The sequence below is a fragment of the Pogona vitticeps genome, chromosome 5 (assembly GCF_051106095.1).
Source record: "Pogona vitticeps strain Pit_001003342236 chromosome 5, PviZW2.1, whole genome shotgun sequence".
Lineage (NCBI taxonomy): Eukaryota > Metazoa > Chordata > Lepidosauria > Squamata > Agamidae > Pogona > Pogona vitticeps.
In genome coordinates this window covers 93,008,315-93,032,626 of record NC_135787.1, presented here as the reverse complement: position 1 = coordinate 93,032,626, position 24,312 = coordinate 93,008,315, and the positions used below count along the sequence as shown (strand labels likewise).

Here is a 24,312-nt window from a genome sequence, read left to right as displayed (position 1 = left end):
CATGTCCTCTGCTTCCCCAGTGCTGCTGCCATTCCCTGCTGCCATTCCCACTGTTTAAGGTTCAATCAGTATGCCCATTGCAGTCATTTCCTAATACCCAGGCACTGTTGCCTTTTGTTGTGCAATCTTTTTGTTTGGCATAATCACTGGGAAAGTGTTGGAAGACACAGAGAAGTCTTTTTAAAAAGTTTTGCCTGTTTGTATTTTTTAAAAGGGGAAATAATCACCATATAGTATTCCTATTGATGTAATGGAGTTCAGGATATCTGAAAATTCTGAATTTTTAAAATTTGAAATTCTAAACCCAAAGGGCTATAATTCTGAATTGCAGATCCAAATTTCAAATCCAAAGTTTGGTGCTAGTGCACATCCCTGATTAATTCCTGAAGAGGAATGGGTGCATCTAGATCTGTAATATCTAGAGATAACATGCTCTCAGCTTTCCTGACACACCCAGACCAGCACATTAAAGTGTACATCAAAAAAAAAAAGGGTAGCATGTTGGACGCCTTTCGACCTGAGGGGCCTATCTTCCCGCATCATATCTTTTAGCCTTTTGTTTCTGATCATGGGGCGTTCTTGGCAAAGATACTGGAGTTACATTGCCAATTTCTACTCCGGTTGGATTGCGTTTAGTTGGAACTCTCCACTGTCCGTCTTGGGTGCCCCTACACAGCATAGCCCATAGCTTCTCTGAGTTACTCAAGCCCCTTCGCCACGACAAGGCAGCAATCCATGAATGTGAACATCACTTTAGTGTAAAAAAAAAGCCAGTGATCAATATTTATTTATTTATTTATTTATTGGACTTATATGCCGCCCCATAGCGCTACAAGCACTCTCCGGGCGGTTTACAATTTTAATTATACAGGCTACACAATGCCCCCCCAGCAAGCTGGGTACTCATTTTACCGACCTCGGAAGGATGGAAGGCTGAGTCGACCTTGAGCCGGCTACCTGGGATTTGAACCCCAGGTCGTGAGCACAGTTTTAGCTGCAGTACAGCGTTTTAACCACTGCGCCACGAGGCTGTTAATATTTGAAAATATTTATTATGATCAGAATTAGGTAAAAAATAGGGATGTGGTGGTGCTGCGGGTTAAACCGCAGAAGCCTCTGTGTTATAAGATCTGTACAACTTCAGCTGTAAGATTGAATCCACGTGACTGAGTGAGCGCCCGTCGCTTGTCCCAGTTCCCACCAACCTAGCAGTTCGAAAGCATGCAAATGTGAGTAGATAAATAGGGGCCACCATGGTGGGAAGGTAACAGCATTCCGTGTCTAAGTCGCACTGGCCATATGACCACAGAAAATAGTCTTCGGACAAACACTGGCTCTATGGCTTGGAAACGGGGATGAGCACTGCCCCCTAAAGTCAAACACGACTGTACAAAAATTGTCAAGGGGAACCTTCACATTTTAGGTAATAAATAAAATAAGAACTCAAACACGTATTACTAAAAGAAGTTTAAAAAGTAGTTTCTTTCTAGCTTGGTCCTGGGTTTAGATACTTATAAGCAGATATAAGAGACATAAGTCTAACTAGCTATCAGCTTCATGAAAAAATGGCCCTCTTTTTTATTGGTTTGCACAGAATCCCTCTCATCATTAAGTGGCAATATTCATCTGCTGTGAATTAATGGTGATGGTCATTTTGTGAGCAGTGTGTGTTAGTTACAGCTGGTGGAAGAAAATAATAAACTTAGCAGTGTGTCACCTTATAGACTAAGAACTGCGTAATGGTATATGCTTTTGTGGCCATCATGCCCTTATAAAGAATCACAGTGTGGATTTCGAGCTAATAGATCCACCACTGACATGGTATTCTCCCTCCGACAGTTGCAGGAGAAATGCAGGGAACAACAACAGCCACTCTTAGTGGCCTTCATAGACCTTACAAAAGTGGCCTTCATAGACCTTACAAAAGCATTTGACTTGGTTAGCAGGGATGGCCTTTTCAAGATACTTCCCAAGATTGGATGTCCACATCATCAGGTCCTTCCACGATGGAATGAAAGGCACTGTAGTTTTTGATGGCTCAACATCAGATCCCTTTGACATCCGAAGCAGAGTGAAACAGGGCGGTGTCCTTGCACCAACACTTTTTGGGGATCTTTTTTGCTGTCATGCTGAAGCATGCCTTTGGAACTGCAACAGAAGGTGTCTATCTCCGGACTAGATCAGATGGAAAGCTCTTTAATCTCTCTAGATTGAGAGCAAAAACCAAAGTCCAACTGAAATGCATGCGGGACTTCCTCTTTGCAGACGATGCAGCCATTGTTGCCCACTCTGCTGAAGACCTCCAACAACTCATGAATCGTTTCAGCAAGGCCTGCCAAGACTTTGGACTAACAATCAGCCTGAAGAAAACACAAGTCATAGGCCAGGGTGTGGACTCACCTCCCTCTATTACCATCTCCACACAAGAATTGGAGGTTGTTCATGACTTTGTGTACCTTGGCTCAACCATCTCTGACACCCTCTCTCTAGATGTTGAGCTGGATAAACGCATTGGTAAAGCAGCCACCATGTTCTCTAGACTCACAAAGAGAGTATGGCTCAATAAGAAACTGACAACACATACCAAGATCCAGGTCTATAGAGCCTGTGTCCTGAGCACACTCCTGTACTGCAGTGAGTCCTGGACACTTTGTGCCCGGCAGGAGAGGAAGCTGAACACCTCCGACGCATTTTTGGTATCACCTGGCAGGAAAAAGTTCCAAATAGAGTAGTCCTAGAACGAGCTGGAATTTTCAGCATGCATACATTACTGAAACAGCGATGTCTACGTTGGCTTGGGCATGTCGTGAGAATGGCTGATGGTCGGATTCCAAAGGATCTCCTATATGGAGAATTAGTGCAGGGAAAGCGCCCCAGAGGGAGACCACAGCTGCAATACAAGGATATCTGCAAGCGGGATCTGAAGGCCTTAGGAATAGACCTCAACAGATGGGAAACTCTGACATCTGATTGTTCAGCCTGGAGGCAGGCGGTGCGAAAACACCGCCCATATCTCCAAGGAGACGTTCGCGGGGTTCCGGAGAATGGGATGGATCCGAAAGACAGACAAACCACAATACTGCTGAGTAGAGCCCAGGGGATCTCAGCCGGGTCTTGTCTAATCCTTCTTCTCCAAAAGCCACACTCCTTTAATAAGCCAAATAGCCAACACAGACATAACCATGAGATATACTCAGGTTAATCTGGGCTCTAGAAATCTTTGGTAGCGAACATATAAGGCCAATTAATATTCCTCAGCTAGTCTGAACAAGAAACAATGCTTCTAGATAGAAATCAATCATTACTGTTTTATTAATAAAAGTTGTTAAAGTAAAGAAACCAAATGTTTAGTTGGTACATTTTCAATACAAGGCACAGATAATTCCTCCCCCACTCCAGCTAGAAAAATAAAGAAATGAAACTATGCTAACTAATATAAAGGGTAACATAGTCCATCTCACGTGTCCTGGGTTCACAAGCTGTTGTAGATGCAATCCAGGTGTCTCCCCTCAGTCCATGGCAGAGGAAACTATTTGTAATCCATGATGGAACACACACTACTTTCTCTCCTCCATCGCTTCTTCTTCCCAGAGTTCCCAAGGGCCAGAAACTTCTGGACAGGTCACGCCCCATATTCCCACGAGAGCTACAGAAATGCTTTGGCTACCAGGAATGTTTCTCCTTAGTAACTAGATAAGAGATAGCCGCTGTGGCTCATCTCAGAAACTACACAGAAATCCTAATTTAAAATGGATTCTATTGAGACAGGCTTACCCATAAAAACACATCTCATCACAGGCGGTACATCAAGGCCTCTCCCAATTTGAAGAGACCCTTGTCCAGCAGGCCGAGGCAAAGAGGAAGTCACAAAGGAAGCAAAACCAGGGAGCTGGACAGAGGACAGATTGGATTTGTCTTCAGTGTGGAAGAGATTGTAACTCTCGAATTGGCCTCCTGAGCCACACTAGACGCTGTTCCAAGTCCTCCATACAGAGCACGCTACCATAGTCTTTCGAGACTGAAGGATGCCTACTACTACTGGCCCTTATAAATATATCGGTCTGGAAGTTGCCAAAGAATTTGTTCATTTTACTGCAAAAAACTCACATAGCATCCATTCTGGAATTAATTTATTCAGCGTTTGTAACCATCAAGATTCAAAGGTTAGAGAAACAGGACTTTAAAAATTTTAAAAAAGTAGTTTGGCCTTATAGGAATTCAATTCCACTATTTTCTTATTAAAAGAAGACTGCCCCATGTCCCTGTCGTCGCATATTGACAGTAGAGTAAATATTGGCTTTAGGCAATAATGGGTGGAAATATCTGATTAGTTATGACTCTGTGGCCCTAGTTGTTTACTGGAGTTCATTTCAGCTGCTCCGTGGTATGTGGAGTAAGGCCTTGATACCTTTGAAGGATTTGCCCCCGCCCCAGCTCCCTTCAATCCCATTTTCAGACATTCTGCAGTATTTTCCTAGATTTCACAACTGTTTGGAATAAATGCCTGTCAACTCTATATTGTCCCACATAATTTCTGCTACTGTATAATATCATCCTTTCCCTAGGATCCACAGATTATGCTAAAGTATTAGTAGTCTCCATCATATGGCCAGTGATCATGGGTAATTGTAGTTGTGATCCAGCATCGGAGGACCCTAGTTAGAAAAATTTAGCTTAAATGTTTAGCTAGGTCAGAAATAGTATGTTTTTGCATTTCTCAGTTTTAAAAATTCTGCTTTTTTCTCCTGTATACTGAAATGATGTATCTCACATTTAGCAATATCGAGGAGTAACTGAAATATATCAACTGCCTGTTATTTTGTAGTTTCAGCTGGGCGAGTATAAATGTGTGTTTGCTAGAAAAAATGGTTTTTAGGAATATATAAAGCACCTCATACAGTAAGTGACAGAAACTAGAAAATCATTCTAGGTTTTAAGTAGGTAATGAAGTTTGAAGTAGTGCTGGTGCAGGAAAGGTTTTTTTTCCGTTTTTTGTTTTGTTTTGTTTGTAAACAGAAAATGTATAAATGTGACTTTATAAAAATAGGATGTACTACATAGAAAATTGACATATTGACTGTTTCCTCCAGCCATGTCATGTCTGAATATGTGCGAATGACTGACAATGAGCGAGATCAGATTGACCAAGATGCCCAGATATTCATGAGGACTTGTGCTGATGCCATTCAGCAGCTCAGAACAGAAGGTAAATGGATTAAAATAATACCTACATTGGTACATGAGTGTTGAAGAGTTCTGAGAATAATTGTATTTTGCATTTTTTTTATTTTAGCTCACAAAGACATTCATTCCCCACAAGTGAAGCAACACAGAGAAGCTGTTTTGGATTTCATTGGAGACTATTTAAAAAGTAATGTGTGTCCTTTTTTATTTGCAATGGTACCATGTATGATTACAGTGTCTTGCCAGAGATTTTTCTCTTTTTTAGAACAAAACAGAAGGTGATGATGATGTGTCTTGTCATAGCTAATATTAGGTTATTAGTATCTGGCCATTATTAATAACTCAAATAGAAATTTGATCTCCATCTTTGTATGCAAGTGTTTTAGATATTTAGATATATAATGTTTCTGTCTATACCAGTGATGGCAAATGCAAGCAGAGCACTACTCATCCGCTACCTTCCACCCCAGCCGAACCTCAGACTGCACCATTGTCAGCCACCTCTTCCTGCTGTAAGCTTGCCCGTTCTCCAAAGAGATTCAGACAGTTTGGAATAGAGAGGTTCCAGAGTCCAGCGTACCCCTATTTAGGTTGAGATGAGTCCTTGTCTCACCCAGGCTGTATCACTGGCCCTCTTTTCCCAAGTCTATCCCCAATTAAAAACCATTGAGAAACCAAAATATAATCATGAGTCTTAGAGTCATTTAGATCTCTCAGAACTCAGGAAAATATTGGACTCATGGTAGCTTAGTTCATGGCCTAAAGAAATTAATTTAAGTATGGTAGCAGGTTGTCTGTTCAAGAGACCAAACAGAAATTCTTAAGTATAATTGTTTTATTAGAAAAATAAAGATTTAAAAGAATTCAGTTTATTGCAAAAGCATAGCAATCAAAAACATTTCCATCTCTAAGCAATCAGAAACTTAGCAAACCCCAGCTAGAAAAATAAAACAATAAAAATCACTTATCTAAGAAAATTAGGTAAGGCAAAGCCTACCCTCTATTCTCCTATTAAGAACTACATCCTACTGATTTCTGGAACTCCAAAGTCTGTTCAAAAATTCATAATCCAAGGCAAAGTCCAAAAACTCAAAAAGTCCCTCTTAAAATCCATAAGCTAAAAAGTCTCTCTCTCTCTCAGCAATCCTCCATTTTTCTCTCCTTGTGCTGGAAACCCCCCTCCTTTCTCTTCACTGCTATTAACCAATCAGGACGAAGGAAAAGTTGTCTCTCTCCGCCTTTCTTTCTCATGGAACTGCAGGTGTTATTTACTTTTCTTTGCAGGAATGTTTTGACTCCAGCGGCTCTTCTGCTGTGGTCGCCTAGCTACGAGATAGCACACTAGCTATCTGTGGAGAAAACAACTTCTAGATGTTTCTAGTAAAAATGACAGAGACTCAAAATGGATTCCTTCTACATAATTCCATGACTACAAATCCCATTTAGAAATTACATTCTAGCTTCAATAACCTATATCATGACACCTGCTACCTTCCTTGGTTCCGGCACTCCTTCTTTAAGAGATTGGAGATAAGATTGCTTGATTGGTTACAGCTGTAGAAGGGCCCCAGGGCAGTCAATCAATCCGAGGTTTGTGAATGACTGCTTTTGCCCAGAGGTGACTGAAAGCAGGAGGAGGGAAAGGCCCCAGTTAAGGAGAGAAGGAACGTGCAACTTCATCAAGCTTGTTTAAATGTATGTAGAAAATGGAGGATGTGTATGTGTATGTGAGAGATGTCACAACCAAGGGTTCCCTAGAGAACACCTGGAAGGTGGACAGAGAGTAATCAGGAGTTTGCACACCCTTAAAGTGCTGAGGGAGTTCCAGCAAGGCATGTACACAACCCCCTTTTATAAGTCTGCCCTAATAAGAACACTACTGTACCTTAGGATATTTCAGATAGAAAACCATGTGGTTTTTGTAGTCCGTAGACATACTATGCTCCACAGGCAGGACTCATAAGTAAGCCAGGCCAAGGCAATACCATCAGGTGACCTATGACAAGTTTACTGTTCAAGAAACCAATTGATTTTTATAATCATTATTTTATTAAAGAAAAAAAGTAAATTCTATAAAGAAAAATCAGTTTATGCAAAAGCATGCAAACAATCATTTTGCAGGTTAATTACAAAATTGTAGTGAAGTAAAGAAATCATGAAAAATATACAAGCATCCAAGAATAGTAAAAAGAATTCAAAAATCCAAGAAAACAAATAAAAGCTGGTTTAGAAGGCAAATAGGAAGATGCCTCTCCTTTAGTCCAATCAGGTAATCCATCAGGAAAAACAAAATGAAGAAAATCCAAATGAGTAAGAAAGTCCAAAGTCCATCATTATCCTGTAAAAAGAAAAATCCTGTACAAAAGAAAAATCCTGTAAAAGAAATATCCTATTCCATTAATTCTACTACTGCTATAAACTAAGCCATCTTGTTCCCAACTTACTCTTCTTCAAAAACCATGAATCACGAATCATGAATGAATTAATCAATGCCCACAGGTAAAAGTTCCTTTTTCAAGCGTAGCTGGCATATCCTTATCTTCTTCTTCTCACGGTGACATCCAATCACGGTACGAGGTTGGGGTAAACAGTCCTTCTGTACCTCCTGACTTTCTTCCCATGGGTAACATGTTATTTGGGTTTCAGTGGTTTGCAATGAGTCACAACAAAGTCCATCTATCTTATCATGGAATGTCCTTCTCATGCCCACAGAAAAGCATTCTCCCATCTCTCACTAGCAGATACTTTGTCAGCATTGCAAAAATCATTTAGGCAGAGAACCAAGATGGAATCCCTCTCGCATTATTTACCCACTACACAACCCATCTTCAGTACAAGATCTCAACCAAATACCCCAGTATATCTGGGGCAGATGACAACATTGAAAAAAGGGAACTGATGCAAGGAGGGAAACCTCCAGTTAAGGAGGGAAGGACCATGCAACTTCATCAAGCTTGTTTAAATGTATGTAAGAAATGGAGGCTGTGTGTGTATGTGAGAGTGAGAGAGTGAGAGAGAGTGAATGAGAGAGAGAAACTCAAAACTTCAAAAAGGGAACTGATGCAAGGAGGCAAAGCTGCAGTTAAGGAGGGAAGGAACATGTGACTTCAAGCTTGTTTAAATGTATGTTAAAATGGAGGCTGTGTGTGTGTGTGTGTGTGTGTGTGTGTGAGAGAGAGAGAGAGAGAGAGACTCAAAACTGAAAAAAAGGGAACTGATGCAAGAAGGGAAAGCTCCAGAAGGAGGGAAGGAACGTGCGACTTCATCAAGCTTGTTTAAATATATGTAGAAAATGGAGGCTGGGTGTGTATTTGTGTGTGAGAGAGAGAGAGTCAGAACTTGAAAAAGGGAACTGGTGCAAGGAGGGAAAACAGTTAAGGAGGGAAGGAATATGCGACTTCAGACTTGTTTAAATGTATGTAAAAATGGAGGCTGTGTGTGTATGTGTGAGAGAGATACTCAAAATTGAAAAAAGGGAACTGATGCAAGGAGGGAAGGACCGTGCTACTTCATCAAGCTTGTTTTAATGTATGTAAAAAAATGGAGGCCGTGTGTGTGTGTGTGTGTGTGTGTGTGTGTGTGTGTGTGTGTGTGTGAGAGAGAGAGAGAGAGAGAGAGAGAGAGTCAAAACTGAAAAAAGGGAACTGATGCAAGGAGGGAAGGACCGTGCTACTTCATCAAGCTTGTTTTAATGTATGTAAAAAAATGGAGGCCGTGTGTGTGTGTGTGTGTGTGTGTGTGAGAGAGAGAGAGAGAGAGAGAGAGAGAGTCAAAACTGAAAAAAGGGAACTGATGCAAGGAGGGAAAGCTCCAGTTAAGGAGGGAAGGAATGTGTGACTTCATCAAGCTGGTTTAAATGTATGTCAAAATTGTGTGTGTGTGTGTGTGTGTGAGTGAGTGAGTGAAAGATAGACACTCAAAACTGAAAAAAGGGAACTAATGCAAGGAGGGAAAGCTCCAGTTAAGGAGGGAAGGAAGGTGCGACTTCATCAAGATTGTTTAAATGTATGTAGAAAATGGAGGCTGTGTGTGTGTGTGAGAGAGAGAGAGAGAGACTCAAAACTGTTAATTTCCACTGCATTTAGCTCTGCAGTTTCTGCTGAGAACAGCAGAAGTCTAAAGTGTGTAGCAATTGCGTTTCTCTATTTCTCATCCCCAAAGCAGGCAAGAGTATCACAGTTTATTCCCAAAATCCGATTCCCAGTCTTTCTGCTCCTGGTCCTACTTTGACTGCAACAACAAACAAAAGATCCAATCCATCTCACATGCAGTCTTCCTCTTATCCCACTGCTTTGCATTTTTTCCTGCATGCTGCCTTACGATTTTCTTACGATGCCACTGTAGTACAGTACCCTTCGGTTAGTTATTTTAGCTTGTATTGAAAGTCCACACTTAATTTGCTTTACTTATCTTTCTGACAAGTCATGCTATATGTAAAACGTCCAACACTACATTTCAAATACGTGAAATGTGTGTATACAATTTATATAGTACATAAAATGTGTATTAAAAGTTTGCAGTCAGCCTCAGCTTCAGGATCTGTCCTTCCAGTGAGCACTCAGGATTGATTTCCTTCAGAATGGATAGGTTTGTTCTCCTTGCAATCCAGGGGACTCTCAAGAGTCTCCTCCAGCACCACTATTACAAAGCATCAATTCTTTGGCGGTCAGCTTTCTTTATGGTCCAGCTCTCACTTCCACACATCACTACTGGAAAAACCATAGCTTAGACTATGCGGACCTTTGTTGGCAAGGTGATGTCTCTACTTTTTAAGATGCTGTCTAGATTTGTCATCACTTTCCTCCCAAGAAGCAGTCATCTTTTAATTTTGTGGCTGCTTTCCCCATCTGCAGTGATCATGGAGCCCAAGAAGGTAAACTCTGTCACTGCCTCCATATCTTCCCCTTCTGTTTGCTACAGGGTGATGGGACCAGTGGCCATGATCTTAGTTTTTTTGATGTTGAGCTTCAGACCATATTTTGTGCTCTCCTCTTTCACCCTCATTAAGAGGTTATTTAATTCTTCCTCACTTTCTGCCATCAGAGTGATATCATCCGCATATCTGAGGTTGTTGATATTTCTTCCATTAGGTCCATTTCCTCTCATTCCATTTAAACCGGCAATCTTAATTCCGCCTTGGGGTTCCTCCAGTCCATCCTTTTGCATGATGTATTCTGTATCTAAGTTAAATCCTGCTTAAGTCTGCTTTGGAGACTTAATGCCTTGGATGTTTTTCTGGAACTCTCTGGCTTTCTCCGTAATCCAGCACATGTTAGCATTTTGATCTCTAGTTCCTCTTCCCCTTTAAAATCCAGCTTGTACTTCTGGGAGTTCTCAGTGCACATACTGCTGAAGCCTACCTTGTAGGATTTTGAGCATAACCTTGGTAGCATGGGAAATGAGTGCAATTGTACGGTAGTTGGTGCATTTTTTGGCACTGCCCTCCTTTGGGATTGGGATGTAGACTGATCTTTTCCAATCCTCTGGCCACTGCTGAGTTTTCCATTGATGATGATAAAAAAAGCACACTGGTCCTTTGTTGTTGGGCTGTGGCACCAGGTTGGGTGACATGACCTTTAGCCTGGTTTGTTCCTTTTTGCACACCACACAAAGAATGATTCAAGTGGTAGGGAAAGCCCCCCCCAACTCTGTGTTGGCTGTCTCTAGCAAGTATGTCATTGCTAGCACCACTCTGGCAGCCACTGATGATGATTAAATCCTCTGCGAGCTAGCAAAAATTTAATGCAACTTGCTCAGCACATTGGACACCTTACTTCTCCCTAAACCACCCCATGGCTGGTGTGCAGTGTGTTCCAGCAAAAATAGTCCACATTTTTATTAAATTTGGTGCATCCTGCTAGTTTGGTACACAGCCTGTGTAGATTCAATAAGATTTTGAATTCAAATAATGTAGGATTTCCTTCCTTTCAAACCAAGGGGGTAATGTCGGCATATATAAATATTTTTTTTGGGGGGGGGAGAAAGGTAAAAAAGTTCCCTGACCCCTGATCTGGGTTGTCCGGGTGCTGCATGTGTTGCTCTCAAACTAACAGCATATGGGCCAAGGTTTGACAAATTATCAGCATGCATACAACATCAAAAATCACATTGTGCAAAAGCATGCTGAGTATCCTTTATCAAAAATACATGCATATAATTATTTTTAAAGTTTGTATAAGTTACCTGGCTTGTATTATTTTAATATTTTCCATTTACTAGAATTAATGGTTATTTTTCAATAAAAATGTTTGTATCATTGAAAGTTCTGTTATGTTTTGAAGACAAAAGGTGATGTTTAGTTCAGACAACTGTATGAGTTGTTTTTTTCTAAACTAAAACATCAGTATTCAGATTTAATTGCAGTGTTGGCACTTTGAAAGAAATAATTTGGTTTTGTGTCGCCGTTTGGGCACTTGGGCTCAAAAAATGTTAGCCGTCACTGGTCTATACTATTCTATGTCCACATTCTTGTTAATGTAATTTACATGGTGACAGCCATCTATCAGATATGTTTTAACTTAGATTCTTGCTTTGAACAGGCAGTTGGACTTGATCTTCTGATAGTCTCCTTCAAGTTCTACGATTCTGTGTTTGTTTTATGTACATTTTCAATCAAGAGTAAATAGTAAAAGAGTAAAATTTGCAAATGATTTCACTTTGTTCAGGATGGTGAAACAGCAAGCACTCTCTAAATTGCCAATAGAATAGCAAACATTAGCGTAACTACAAAATAACAATTTGAAATAGAAATTGTGATTTCTTATCTGTTGGTGTTTATGTTACAATAATTACATAGACATTCTGCATGGACTATCAACATTAGAAGAGATTTTGGGTTCAGAATAATATCTTGTCATATTACATCTTCTCATCTACCAGGTCTCCCTTAGTGTAGCCACCTGCATAAGGAAGCTTGAGAAGAGTGGGCGACATGGGTATAAGATCTCAAGGAGATACGCTCTGACAAGTATCAAGGTCCGAAATAGTTCAGGGCTTTATAAGCCAATGTTAATACTTTGAATGTGGTGTAGAAGCAACAGGGAGCCAATGCAGGTGTGTCAGAATTGGGAAAACATAATATTTCAGTGCCCCTGAAACAAGCCTGGCTGCCACATTCTACACTTGCTGCAGCATCCATTAGCCTTCAAAGGTAGCCCCAAATACAGAGCATTGCAGTAGCTGATACTTGAGATTAGCAATGCATGAACTAGTGTGGTCAGGGATTTCATGTCCAGAAAGGGCTGCAACTGTGCAATCTGCTGGAGTTGAAAAAGGTAGACCTGGCCACGGCTGAAATTTGCTTCTCCATAGAGGGAGCCAGTTTCAGACGCACACCCAAGTTGCAGACCTGGTCTTTTAAGGGGAGTGTAACCCCATCTAAACCAGTCAAAGTGGCACCCAACCAGTCATGTTCCCCTCCCAACAACTTATCTGCCTTGTCAGGATTCAGATTCAGCCTGTTAGTCCTTCTCTAGTCCATTATTGAGGCCAAGGAACACTCCAGGGTCTATACAGCTTCCAATGCTGAAGATGTAAAGGAAAAAGAGCACATAGAAAAATAAATTTTAAACGTTATTTTTCATGTAGAGGAACTAATCAGATTTATTAAATTTTGAACAGCGTAGAGTGAATTTGTTGGAGCTCAGGCAATGAGCAGGCTGATGGGCTTTGTGGTGACCACCAGATAATAGGATAGCAAAGAGTCTCTTAGCAATAGATTAAAGAAGTCAGCCACACACACAGAGATGGATGTCTGCCAGCAGTACTAGTGGGCTACTCATCAAGGAAACAGAATGAGAAATCTTCTTCTGGCTCCCTCCCCCAGGAGACTGTCCTTTTATTAACATTACAAGGTCACAGGTGTAAGCAGCCCCTTATCTCCAAAGAGATTTACGGGGGTGCCGGAGACTGGGATGAGTCCGAAATCCAGACAAACCTCTGACTGCTGAGCAGAGCCCTTAGGTCTCAGCAAGGTCCTGTCTAAACTTCTTCCTCAAAAGCCAATCTCCTTTATTAAGAAAGCAACACACACAGACAAATCCATGAGTTATACTCAGAATAATCTGGCTCTAAATCTTTGGTAGCAAACACACATGGCCAATTAGACATTCAGCTAGTCTGTACAAGAACCAATGCATGCAGATCAAATCATTACTGCTTTATTGAAAAGTATTGCTTTAGAAAAGGTTTCAGTTGATGGTAAAATAGTTCAGTAGGTACATTTTCATATCAAGACAAACGGAACACTCCCCTCCCCCACTCCAGCTATAAAAATAAAGAAAAGGAATTTTGCTAACTAATAAAAAGCATAACACAGTCCATCTCACGTGTCTTGGGTCTTCACAGGCTGATGCTAGATGAAATCCAGTTGACTTCCATCAGTCCATGGTAGGAAAAATAGTCCATAGCAAAGTTATAATCCATTATAGGAAAAAGCACATGTCTAACCTTTCTCGGTCCAACTCCATCTTTTTTCAACTCCTTACCAACTTCCCTCTTCTTCCCAGAATTCTTCATAAGGAACACCCCCTCCTGGGTCTTGTTGTCCCGCCTAACTTTCTCATGAGAGCTTGAGAGTTGTTATCAAGTTTTGTGGCAGAATTATTTTGACTACGAAAGTCTCTGCTCTCTACTCATCTTAGCAACGAGATAACCAGAGAGCGAAGCTTCTCTGAAACAGCATGAAAAACTTTCCTACTACAGAACAGACTTTAAATCAAGATGGATGCTATTGGGACAATCTTAGGACTACATATCCCATTCTAATACACATAAAAACACAAATCATCACAACAGGTAGTGACAGCATTACAGATAGTAGACAGGGTTCAGATAGGACAATGGTTACATCATGTTATTAGGGTTGGTCTGGAGAAAGGCAATTAGTCAAGCCCTCTGATTGGCCTAAGGAAAGGCCTCTATGGCAAGCTCTCTATGATAATGAGAAAGAGGAAGAATGTTGGCAACTCCTCCCCTCAGAAGTAGCCACAGGATGCTAGGAGAGTTTTCTCTACACTACAACACACATGTGGCTTAGCAACTTTGGGAATGGCACCCCCACATGAATTATTCTGCACAGACTCTAAAAGAAACAAACAAACAAACAAAAAACCAACTCCACAACAACACCTAAATTGGGGAAGGGGGAGAGAACTCAGGGATCATCCTTCCAAGTAGACTTTGTTATATCTCAATGTTTTGGAATTTTTTGCTATAATATTTTAATGATCTTTTACAACATGTTCAGAAGTGGTATATGTCTGATAATCATATACTGGGGCTGTCAGCACCACGGCGCTCGAAAGCACGCATATATGCCTGGACAGAGAGTAATTTGGAGATTGTACACGCTACCACGTGCTGAGTGAGTCCTAGAACTCAGCTAGCCGTGAACAACTCCCCATCTTACAAGTCTGCCCTAATAAGAACACCCTTGTACTCTCAGATATTACTGTTAGAAAAACATGTGGGCTTTGTAGTCCTTAGACTTCTCTTGCACCACAGGCAGGACTCCTTAAGTATGGTAGGCCGAGGCAGCACTCTCAGATGACCCTAACACAAGTGTACTGTTCAGGAAACCAATTGAGTTTTATAATCATTATTTTATTAAAAAAATAAGCATGTTACTAGGTATCAAAACCAAACTAAGCCAAGGCAAGTAAATAAGCATTGTGTTAGTTATTTACAACTCTGTAGTGAGGCAAAGAAAACATGAAAAATAGAAAAGTGTTCAAAAACCTTACAAGAATACAAAAAGCCAATAAAAAGAATAAAAACAGTTCCAATAAAGTAATTCATCAGGAAAAACAAAATAGTCCAATTAAGTCAGCAAAAGGCTATAGTCCTCAGTGATCCTGTAGAATAAAAATCCTGTACCAAAGAGAAAAATCCAGTAAATGTCCCATTGTCCTTAGAAAGTATTCCAAAAGTAAAAGTCCATAAAGAAATAATTCATTGGAAATAGTCCGTAGGAAATAGTCCTTAAAGAAATAGTCCTTAGGAAATAGCCCATAGGTGCAAGGGTAATCCAGTATAGCATAAGAATCAGTCCATGTGAAGAATGGTCACGATAGACTTCAGGGTTGGTCACGTAAGACTGAAGAGTCGGTCATGAAAGACATTAGGGTGAGTCACGAATGACAATGTCCATAGGCAAAAAGTTCCTTTTTCAAGAGTAACTAGCAAGGGCTTATCGTACCTTCCCACGATGTTATCCAATCAGAGTCTGTTACTAGGCAAACAGTCCTGTTGCACCACATGACTTCTTTCCCATAAACAACAGATGTTTTTTGGGTTACTGTGGTTTAGCAAAGAGTCACAACAATTCCCATCTATCTAATCACACCGAGTCCTTTCTCAGGTTCTCAGAACAACATTCTCCCTGCTCGCACTAGCAAACATAGCATGTCAGTATTATACAGCTCTTTTATACAGAGAACAAGATGGAACCTCTCTTGCTCATTTCTTAATTACAAAACCCATATTCATTACAAGATTTTCACTCAAAAACCCATCTCATCACAGGGGCAAGATCAGTATACTGTATTAGCTTGTGAACTTTGCATGCGTACATGGGCGCCCCAATGGGTGTCATAATGTAAAATGAGATCCAATTCAGCAAAGACTTCATTTGTATTTTACAGGAGTATGTAAACTGTATTCAGAACAAAGAGCTATCCGGGTGAAGCGAGTTGTTGATAAGAAAAGATTGTAAGTAATACTCCTTTTAAATCAAAAACATCTGTTGTCTTCTGTTCCATACCCTAATCAAATTTGTGTGTGGACTGATTATTGTCTCTCTGTTATTTCTGGTCTGGGCAGATGTATAACTTAGGTTCAGTTTTCATCTATTTTAGTGCTACATACATGTCCAAATAATTGAAAATGTGACAGGTATTGTAAACGTTTGTTTGCCATTCCTACAAAGTAAAGTTAAAATAGCCTTCCAGGATTTTGATTGTCTTGTCCTGTTCCTTCCCTTCACTATAAATATGGCATTGTAACCTATAAGAGACTGCAGTCCTGTACTGGACTTTCTGCTGAGTAGATAAGTAAAACTAGCAGTGCTGTTAGTCTGGGTGAGGTGGTTGTCTCAGCTTTTGACTACTGAGGATGGTCAAAGTACCATTGCCATGACTGCCCTGGAACAGAAGCAGACCAGGACACAAGGAAAAGGGAGTAGTGCTGCTGCAGTGCTCCCAGACAAAGCAGAGAGAGGAAACCAGAGAGAATAAATGTGTGTTCATGGAGATTGTTCCCCCCAATCTCCATGAACACTCGTGACCAGCACTCATCTCTCCTTGAAACCAAGCTACCTTTTTCCTGTTTTCCCTCTCTGTCTGTTGGGGGTTGGGCAGGTGGTACAGCAGTGCTGCTCCTTTCTCCTCACATCAGGTCTGGTCACCTGCTTGATAATGACAGAGGGGGAATAGAAAAAAGTAGCTTACCTTGCTGCTGCTCATCTTCATTGACAGGCAGTGATGGCCAACTCCAGCTGTACATGTTACCTGCTGGGAGAAGGTTACTTGACCTGGTATGGGAAAGAGTTAGAAACTATAGTCTCCTATCCCTTAGCTAATGTTTCTAGTGGTTTTGGAGGCAGATTCCTGATGGCTGTTATTTCTCAAACTTGGGATGCTTCTGTTGAGCAGTGAGCCCTATGCCACTGCCCTATAAATGTGTTAACTTACAACTCACACCTTCCCAGTCAACTCTGGCATTGGCTATGTTAACTGGAGTGATGGTAATGCAGCACATCTGCATGGTCTTAACTGGAGAAAGTTGATGTGGAGGAGAAGTAGGCATCAGGTGCCCCCCCCAATGATTTAGCAGCTCCCGGGAGCACATCAGCTGACTGTTTTGAACAGAGGTCAGCCATTGTTATTTTAAAAACCTTTTTTTTCAAAACAGAAATAGATTTCTGCTTGAATTTCCCCAGCATTCTGGTTCTTTACTTGTTTTGTTTTTGTTGCAGCTCTCTTGTGCTCAGTGCAGGATCTTTGGATGGGAATTTTTTTATAGTGGCTTTTAGTTGTTTTTACACTATATATCTATACCCTCCCTACATCAATTCCAACATATAGCAGCCTTTCCAGAAATAAAGCACTGAAAAGGAGTTACTGGGCCCTGTTTCCGGCAGTGCCTACAAACTCTGTAACTTGCCCAAGGCCTGGAAGGGCTCATAATCCTATCAGACATACACAGTGGGTGATTTCAGCTCATCTCTCACCCAAGAGGCACAGTATGGATTCAGATTCCTAGTGTTTTTTCTCACTTGTTTTGTATTTTCTTCCCAACGTTATGTACTTCTTATGATTTGTTTATATCAGCTGGGTATGAAATAGGTTATTTTGCTAGGTTATTTTACATTGCTTTCAGACTTGGTTGGAGTGCTCATAGTAGTGTAGTGATTTTTAGTAAACTGCTATTAAAGCCTCATTTTTAAAGCACAATGTATATTTTTAGAATTGCACTTTATAAAGTCCTTTTAATTAACACCCTATACAGTGGTGCCTCACTGTAGAGCGAAAACGTCGTAAAGCGAAATAAAAAAGCCCTTTGAAATGCATTTAAAACCTTTCAATGCGTTCCAATGGGCTGAATAACTCACTGTCCAGCAAAGATCCTCCATAGGGGCAGCCATTTTCGGTGCCTGTAGAGCGAGGAATCCGTCCAAAAACACAGCAGGGAGCCATTTTGAGCAGCTGACGGCCATTTTGAAAACCCGATGATCATCTGTTTTGATCGTCGTAATGCGAAGAATCGGTACCCGAAGTAGGGACCCAATCATCGTCAAAAGAGAAAACCCCATTAAAACATCGTTTTGCGATCGCAGTTACGATCGCAAAAACATCGTTGTGAAGCGGATTCGTCATTATGCGGGGTAATCGTTAAGCAGGGCACGACTGTATATTCAAAACTTCAAACCTTGGCAAGTGCGTATTCATAAAACAATATTAACAAAAATATTATCTTAACCACTTTACATATTTCCAAAAACAAAACAAAACAGAAAAACGTAAACAGAATAAAATATCTTTCAAAGATTTGACAGGATAACTGATATGTAGTGTTCAGAGAAAGCAAGTGCTTACAAAGTTCTAGACAGCAGCATAATAGAATTCTGCTTGCGTAAAAGTACTTTGGACTTTACCAGTAGGGCAAAGGAGAACTTATGACTATAAGCTGCTTATAATGCAATATCCCAGTAACCAATTAGTGTGTATAAAACTGTTCCAGGTTTATGCCAGGAAGGATTGGAGTAGGGTATGGATAACAAATGAGTTATAAGTGTGAGTTGTCACCAGTATGACTGATCTTCATTGACGTTTTTTTTCTCCTTTTTGTTCTGGTAGATCCAGGCTTGAACATGAACAGAATAATAAATCCAAAATGGCTTCTTCTCCTGAAATCACTGTTCAGACTGCAGAAGAATTGGAGGAAAAACCTTTTTCTGAAGTCAGCAAAGGTGATATTTCAGACTTATACTGTCAATAGGCATGTGTGTATATGTGAGCATCTTGTTCGTTCAGTAGAAAACATCTATTACTTCAGTCTACTTGGCATTTTCAGTGTATTTTATGTAGATGGAAATACAAAACTTAGAATAAGACATTTTCAGAGCTCCAAATCTAAAGAATAGTATTTGGGGTTGGGGGCTGGTTTCAGTCAGCTTGGCAGACCTTCAATTCAATGCCTTGGATTTTTTCTGAAATCATGAATTGATATAGACATTTGACAAAGAATCTTCTAGATGCCCTTTGCATTTTGTACCTTGTCCTAAAGAGCTTCTGTGGATTAAATGGTTGATAATTTTCATATCAAGTGATAGAAAATGTAGAATAAATCATGAACCACATATCAAAGTCATTTGAACATCTGTTTCAGCCTTCTCTAACTAAGGTCCTCCTGGAAGATTGACCTGCAGGTCTTATCAGCACTGACCGTTCACTACATGGGTTCATGCTTACAGGAATTGTAGGCCAAAAAATGATCCAGATTAGGGAAAGCTGGTCTGCTTCATGGAGGCACTGGCTGCAAAGATGGTTATTTCTTTACTGACATTCATCAGCACAATCCTGTTTGGAGGAGCCCCTTAACGTAAGTTGTTAAAAGACTTGCATAGCCTTCATCTTACTTAAAAAGTATTTTGTAGATATTTGCAGCTGCTCCAGTTTGAGCACTTCGTTGTTTACAAGTTTACTGACAGAATCCCTTTGACTACTTCTCTTGCAAATGCTTGAATTAGTTTCAGTTGATTTCTGATTTGAGATTGCTGCAATGTTATGCAGTGAAATAATTGCTTTCTTTGGCAGAAAACTTAGAAGTCACAAATTTTCTTCTAAACCCAAGAATTTCTGGATTTGTAGGTGAGAAATTCTGGGGAAACATTTTCAGAGTGATAACTGGAATTAGGTTGTTGTTAGCTAATCTTTTGGGTAGGAAAAAAAAAGATAAATTTTTATAGATGCACAAGAGTACATCTCTGATATTGTGTGACCAGACAAAACATTCTATAAGCAGTACAGATAGAAAAGGGCAGTTCAAACATAATGTTATAGCTTTTCAGTAGGTTCTTGAACTGGGACCATATTTGACAGATTGATTGTAAACAGTATGATCTTGCTGTATGCCAGATTTGGAGCAAATTGAATTAGTACTTTTGAAGTTCTATTTTCTGTTTTAAAAAAATCTTTCCCACTCATCTCATGATCTCTTTTTAATACCATTTTGGTAGCTTATACCGAATTCTGTAGGTTTTTTTAAGGACCTACCTAGTGCTCTTGAAAAAGGAATGTGTCCTAGATCTGTCTGTGTAGCTAAGTGGCAGGGCTTGCTGAGGCATCTGAACTCAAATAGGGTGGCAGGTGCTTCCCCTCCATTTAAATAATTACTGTTGTTGCTGTGTGAGAATATGGGAGTCCTACTGTAATTGGTATGTGTTTGCTACTATCTGCGGTTTTCAATATCTGCAAGGGGGCTTGGAACAGATGCCCTACAGATACGGGGGTTCCTCTTGTATTCCAAAATTCATCAGGGTATGTTAAGTAAATGACTTTTCTTTGTTGCAATAATTCTAGACAACTCAAAACCTCTTACAAGCCAAAAATATTTTAAATATATACTTTTTGAGAAGTCAGAGACATGCCATTTCATCTTGCAGAATTCATCCTTATAGTAATAAGAAACTATAGACAGATATGCTTAAATATATATGAATACTTAAACTGTAGGCAAGTACTTACTTACGAAAATACATCTTAATTATAAGCTTCTTCTTCCTGGTCTCTGTGAGTGCACACTAATCGGTTTTAGTGTGCTTATGCAAAGAACCTCGGAATATTCTACAGCTTAAAATGCATGTTGCTAGGACCTCCCTCACATCACCCCTGGCTCCGCCCACAGCACTGAGTGCCTCAGTTCCTTTTTTGCCGCCACTGCAGCAGCACCTTGACTTTGGAGCTTCTGTTTTTTCCTTCTGGAAATTGTACTTACTTCAGCTTTTTCAACTTACAACCTTGGATTGTGGTCACTACGTTAACAGACTTTCCTCCGTGAGTTAAAAAAAGAAAGAAAACTATTGTTAGAAAGAGAGTTAGAGGAACCGCTTGCGAAAACACCGCCCATATCTCCAAGGAGACGTTCGCGGGGTTCCGGAGAATGGGATGGATCCGAAAGACAGACAAACCACAATACTGCTGAGTAGAGCCCAGGGGATCTCAGCCAGGTCTTGTCTATTCCTTCTTCTCCAAAAGCCACACTCCTTTAATAAGCCAAATAGCCAACACAGACATAACCATGAGATATACTCAGATTAATCTGGGCTCTAGAAATCTTTGGTAGCGAACATATAAGGCCAATTAATATTCCTCAGCTAGTCTGAACAAGAAACAATGCTTCTAGATAGAAATCAATCATTACTGTTTTATTAATAAAAGTTGTTAAAGTAAAGAAACCAAATGTTTAGTTGGTACATTTTCAATACAAGGCACAGATAATTCCTCCCCCACTCCAGCTAGAAAAATAAAGAAATGAAACTATGCTAACTAATATAAAGGGTAACATAGTCCATCTCACGTGTCCTGGGTTCACAAGCTGTTGTAGATGCAATCCAGGTGTCTCCCCTCAGTCCATGGCAGAGGAAACTATTTGTAATCCATGATGGAACACACACTACTTTCTCTCCTCCATCGCTTCTTCTTCCCAGAGTTCCCAAAGGCAAGAAACTTCTGGACAGGTCACGCCCCATATTCCCACGAGAGCTACAGAAATGCTTTGGCTACCAGGAATGTTTCTCCTTAGCAACTAGATAAGAGATAGCCACGGTGGCTCATCTCAGAAACTACACAGAAATCCTAATTTAAAATGGATTCTATTGAGACAGGCTTATCCATAAAAACACATCTCATCACATGCCCCCCGTGATTACAAATAAAATTCAGAGAAGTTAATCTGATCTAATTTTTCGTAATCAAGTATAAGTAACTAAAAAGTAATGCAAAGTAACTAACTGGTTATATATCAAAATTCAACTACAAAGCAAATATGATAATACTGAAACATAGCACACTGTTGAATACATTGTTTCAACGTTCAGGTTCATAAGAATCTTCACCGTACATCCTAGAAAGACCATCTGCCACAACATTCAATTTTCCAGGAATGTGTTGAACTTCAAAATCAAAGTCTTGCAATGCTAAACTCCATCTCAACAATTTTTGGTTGTGAGACTTCATCTTCTGCAACCAAACTAGAGCTCTGTGATCTGTTTGAAGAGTAAATTTACGCCCCCATAGATAAGGTCTAAGTAAATTTAGAGACCAAAATATAGAAAGAGCCTCTTTTTCAGGTACTGCGTAATTTCTCTCTCTCTCCAAGAGTTTTCTAGAGAAGTAGGAAATAGGGTAAAGATTCCCATCTTCTCCTTGCTGTAACAAAACGGCTCCAAGTCCTAATTCAGAGGCATCTGTTTGTAGAACGAATGGTTTGTCAAAATCTGGGGACTTCAATATGGGTGCATTCACAATCTTAGCTTTTAAAGCATCAAAAGCACCTTGACACTCTGGAGTCCATTTTACCTTGACAGGCTGTCTCTTCTTAGTAAGCTCTGTCAGAGGTGAAGCCAAATGACTAAAATCAGGAATGAATTTTCTATAGTAGCCAACTAGGCCCAAAAACGAGTGTACCTGTTCCTTAGTTTTTGGAATAGGCCAATCATTAATAGATTGTACTTTGGCTTGCAGAGTCTGAATTTCTCCCTGTCCAATCAAATGACCTAAGTACATGACTTTCCCTTGCATCCATTGACATTTGCTGGCTTTGACTGTCAGCCCTGCTTGCTGAAGTCTGGACAAAACAGTTTCAATGTGAGACATGTGAGAATCAAAATCAGAACTGAAAATAGCAACATCATCAAGATAAGCACTTGCAAAAGGTAAACCTTGTAAAAGTTTGTCTATCATCCTTTGAAATGAAGCACCAGCGTTCTTCAAACCAAATGGCAATCGTCGGAAACGAAAAGTTCCCACGTGCGTGATGAAAGCGGTCTTATCTCGTGAATCTTCGGCCAAATCTAACTGCCAATACGCATTCTTTAGATCGAGAATGCTGATAAACTTAGCTTTAGCAAGATGTTCAATTAAATCATCCATTCTAGGTAATGGGTAGGGATCTGGAACAGTAACACTGTTTAACTTTCTGTAATCAACACAAAATCTTACTTCATCGAGAATTTCACCCATAGCATTTCGTTTTGGAACCAGAACCACCGGAGAAGCCCATGGGGAGAATGACGGTTCAATCACCCCCAAAGATAACATCTTTTGTATCTCTTGTTCAATCTGAGTAGCATGATTTCCAATTGCTCTATATGGGCTAGACCGTATGGGCTGGGTATTGTTCTCAGTAGTTATTACATGACTGACCAAATTGGTGTAACCTGGTTTATCTGAGAACACATCTTGGTGTTGTTCTAAGATCTGGAACAACCTTTCTTTCTGATCAACGGTACCTGTTAAAACAAGATTGTCAGACCAAGTACCTGCATCTTGCAATTCAGACAACATATCAATGGGTTCATTTGCAGCATGAAAATATTCAGCATGATATTGAAAAACCATTGCAGATCTAGCCTTGTAAAGTTTCAATCTATTGACATGATAAAGAACAGGTTTCTTGTTAGAACCCAACATTTTGACAAGATAGTTGACATTTCCCATTTTTTTTAACAATTTCTCCTGGACCTTCCCAGACAACTTCTAACTTAGAAGGTCTGAGTGGGTTCAGAACCAGTACCAAATCACCCACAGAAAATTCCCTGTGTCTGGATCTCTTGTCGTGGTAGAACTTCTGGCTGGCTTGGGCGTCCATCAAGTTGTCTCTGGCCAACTCCTGGACAGCCAAGAGTTTCTCTTGAAGATTTCTGATGAAATCAGCAACTGGGGCAGTACTACTTTTAACCACGCCCTCCCATTCGGATTTTAGGAGGTCCAATGGTCCTTGTAGATTTCTTCCGAAGACCACCTCACTTGGGGAAAAACCACCTAGTGAAGAATGTGCTAAACTACGGTAGGCAAACAAAGCAAAAGGCAAGAGCTCATCCCAGATGTTTCCATAGACTTGGGTCAACGTTTTAATCATCCGAAGCAAAGTTTGTTGACCTCTCTCCACCATACCATGAGATTGAGGATGATGGGACGTACTGAAACTGAGGGTTATTCCACTTATCTCGCAGATCTTACGCATGAGTTCACTTGTGAAAGCTCCTGCTTGATCACAAGTGATTTTGGATGGTACACCAATACGTGAACACAAGTCAACGATGATTCTAGCTATGGTTGTAGCTGTAAGGTTGCTAATAGCATAAGCTTCTATCCATCTGCTAGCGGAGCAGATGAAAGTAATGATGTACTTCTTCTTGGTTTTAGTAGGAACGAATGGTCCTAGCACATCCATTTGCAAATACTTGAACACATGGTCGGGAACTTCCATAACTTGCATCTCGGCTTTCACCTGGTCGGTTTGATGGCCTGTTCGTTGGCAAAAGTCACAGGAACTGACATAGTCCTTTACAGTTTTAGAAACACCAGGCCAGTAAAAATGTTGAGAAATTCTCTTGAGGGTTTTTTG

General features: G+C 40.3%; 1 protein-coding gene across 9 annotated transcripts in view; it reads left to right on the top strand.

The window, feature by feature from the left end:
- Positions 1 to 24,312, top strand: part of STX18 (syntaxin 18) — a 124,926-nt gene that overhangs the window by 50,599 nt on the left and 50,015 nt on the right. For all 9 annotated transcript variants that reach the window (XR_002302292.3, XR_013545561.1, XR_013545562.1 and 6 more), the window contains 4 exons: positions 5,091 to 5,206; positions 5,294 to 5,371; positions 15,828 to 15,894; positions 18,540 to 18,652. Coding sequence is in view for 6 of the 9 variants with exons in the window: in XM_020813302.3 (XP_020668961.1) it covers positions 5,091 to 5,206; positions 5,294 to 5,371; positions 15,828 to 15,894; positions 18,540 to 18,652 (374 nt within the window). In the remaining 3 variants the exon portion in view is untranslated. The remainder of the gene's footprint in view (positions 1 to 5,090; positions 5,207 to 5,293; positions 5,372 to 15,827; positions 15,895 to 18,539; positions 18,653 to 24,312) is intronic.